Source organism: Pteropus vampyrus, unplaced genomic scaffold (assembly GCF_000151845.1).
Source record: "Pteropus vampyrus isolate Shadow unplaced genomic scaffold, Pvam_2.0 Scaffold313, whole genome shotgun sequence".
In the NCBI taxonomy this organism is placed as follows: Eukaryota; Metazoa; Chordata; class Mammalia; order Chiroptera; family Pteropodidae; genus Pteropus; species Pteropus vampyrus.
Genome location: NW_011889094.1, coordinates 420,949 through 422,658, shown reverse-complemented (window position 1 = coordinate 422,658; position 1,710 = coordinate 420,949). Strand labels below are relative to the sequence as shown.

Sequence of the window (1,710 nt, the reverse complement as noted above, 5' to 3'; positions counted from 1 at the left end):
TTTGACCGCACAAAGAAATAGCGTGACTGTTTCCACAGAGGATGTAACTTAGAGAATACCTTGAATTTTAGCCGAGGCTTTTATCTAGAATAAACTTAGCATCAGTTTGTTTGTAGAGCAGTACTTACTGTGAAGAGACTTTGCGAAACAATGCTGTGCAAACGCCGTTGCTTACTGAGCACTCGTGACGGCACAAGGTCTCCTCAGATCAGCGCAAGGTGTGAAGACGAGCGAGGCCTCCTGACTTTTAAGAGGCCTCCTGACTTTTTAGGGGTGACAGAGAAGACACTTATACCACTTCCCTGAAACAAGGGGGAAGTCAGCGCATGTGGTTTATGGGGACGAATGGAAAGCTCAGCTTTTTTGAGAAAGTACTGAGGATATTTACTAGGCCATTGGTGACTTAGAATAGAGCTCAGGAAAAATTTTGAGAGTCAGCAGTACAGGTTTGGGGGTTAAAGATGCAAATTTTGAGTAATCTGTATAGTAATAAACGTCTAACAACATTTGATAATCCCAAATTGGAAATCCATTGGTGAGCATTAACAGGTAAGACCGCACTTCCCGAGAGCTGGCTCCCACAGAATGCTGATTCCGTCATGTCATCTGTAAAATCCTGCAGACTTTCTCAGCAGCCTTTTGGGGTGGCCATTGCGCATGGCCCGTCTTACAGAGACGCTGTGGAGGCGCTGAGGGCTTCTCATGTTCAAAGTGTTGAAGTCGGGATTAGACACTGCGGCCCCAGGGCCCGCGTCTGAACTCTGTCCTGACCACACCGATGTGAAGAGCGAAGCCTTCTCGGCCGTCCTCCCTGGGCATCCCACACGCACGCCAGCAGCGGAAGCGTTCTGCATGCGGGTGGGGACGGAAGTCCCGGGACCGTGGCGCCGCACGGGTCTGCCCCAAGCGGGCGAGGGCGGGGCCGCGCCTGGCAGCGGTGCTGGGGCCCCGTCCTCTGCCGCGTGCTCGTGCTGGCGAGTTCTTCCCACAGTGCGGCAGCGTGGAGCGTCATCTTCAAAAGACACTTCATGTTGCCATGTGCTCGAACGTTTTCCTGCTTTGAGTAATGTCACTCTGCTTGTATTTTGCTTTAATTATTTCTTTTTTTTTCTTTTCTGAAGTCAACAGCTCTTTATACCACCTTTGATGAAGTAAGTAAATTTATAAAGTATCTTGAAACAAGTAAAATGTTGTGTTTTTTTAAAATGCAAGTTAAAATACAAAATTAAAGAGCAGCCATAAGTCACGTTTACAGGAAAATATTGATAGTCATATAAACCAAACAACAAAAAAACTTACATAGAGTTAAATGTAGTTTTCAGGCTAAATGAGACCATTTCCGAGGCTATAGAGGCCAAAGTCGGAAGCGCCAGGAGGTGCACCGTCACCTGCTGTGATTCCTTAGAGGCCTACGTGTCAGACTTCATTAGCACGTTCCCTGTCTGCACGTGAACTACACGTCGACCGCTGTCGGGAGCACGTAGTGTGCATTGATGCGTTTAGTCTGCATGTTTGGGGTCGGATTCTGAAGGTGAAAATCTGGAATAGTAAAAATTACCATTGGAAATGCCTTCTGTCACTTGTGGAGTTTAGAGGCTTTTGTATGTGTCATCCTGGGTAGTAATTCTTACATACCCTGAAGTGTGTGTGACACCGTGGAGTCAGCCTGCAGGAGGAAACAAAAGCAAAGTCTCAGGTGGAGATTCAGGC

At 47.4% G+C, this 1,710-nt stretch overlaps 1 protein-coding gene across 1 annotated transcript in view; it reads left to right on the top strand.

Annotated features, from left to right (window-relative positions):
* ERMARD (ER membrane associated RNA degradation) overlaps positions 1-1,710 on the top strand; it is a 21,023-nt gene that overhangs the window by 9,681 nt on the left and 9,632 nt on the right. Inside the window, exons 8-9 of the mRNA XM_023521738.1 lie at positions 1,122-1,155; positions 1,622-1,689. Coding sequence (XP_023377506.1) covers positions 1,122-1,155; positions 1,622-1,689 — 102 coding nt within the window. The remainder of the gene's footprint in view (positions 1-1,121; positions 1,156-1,621; positions 1,690-1,710) is intronic.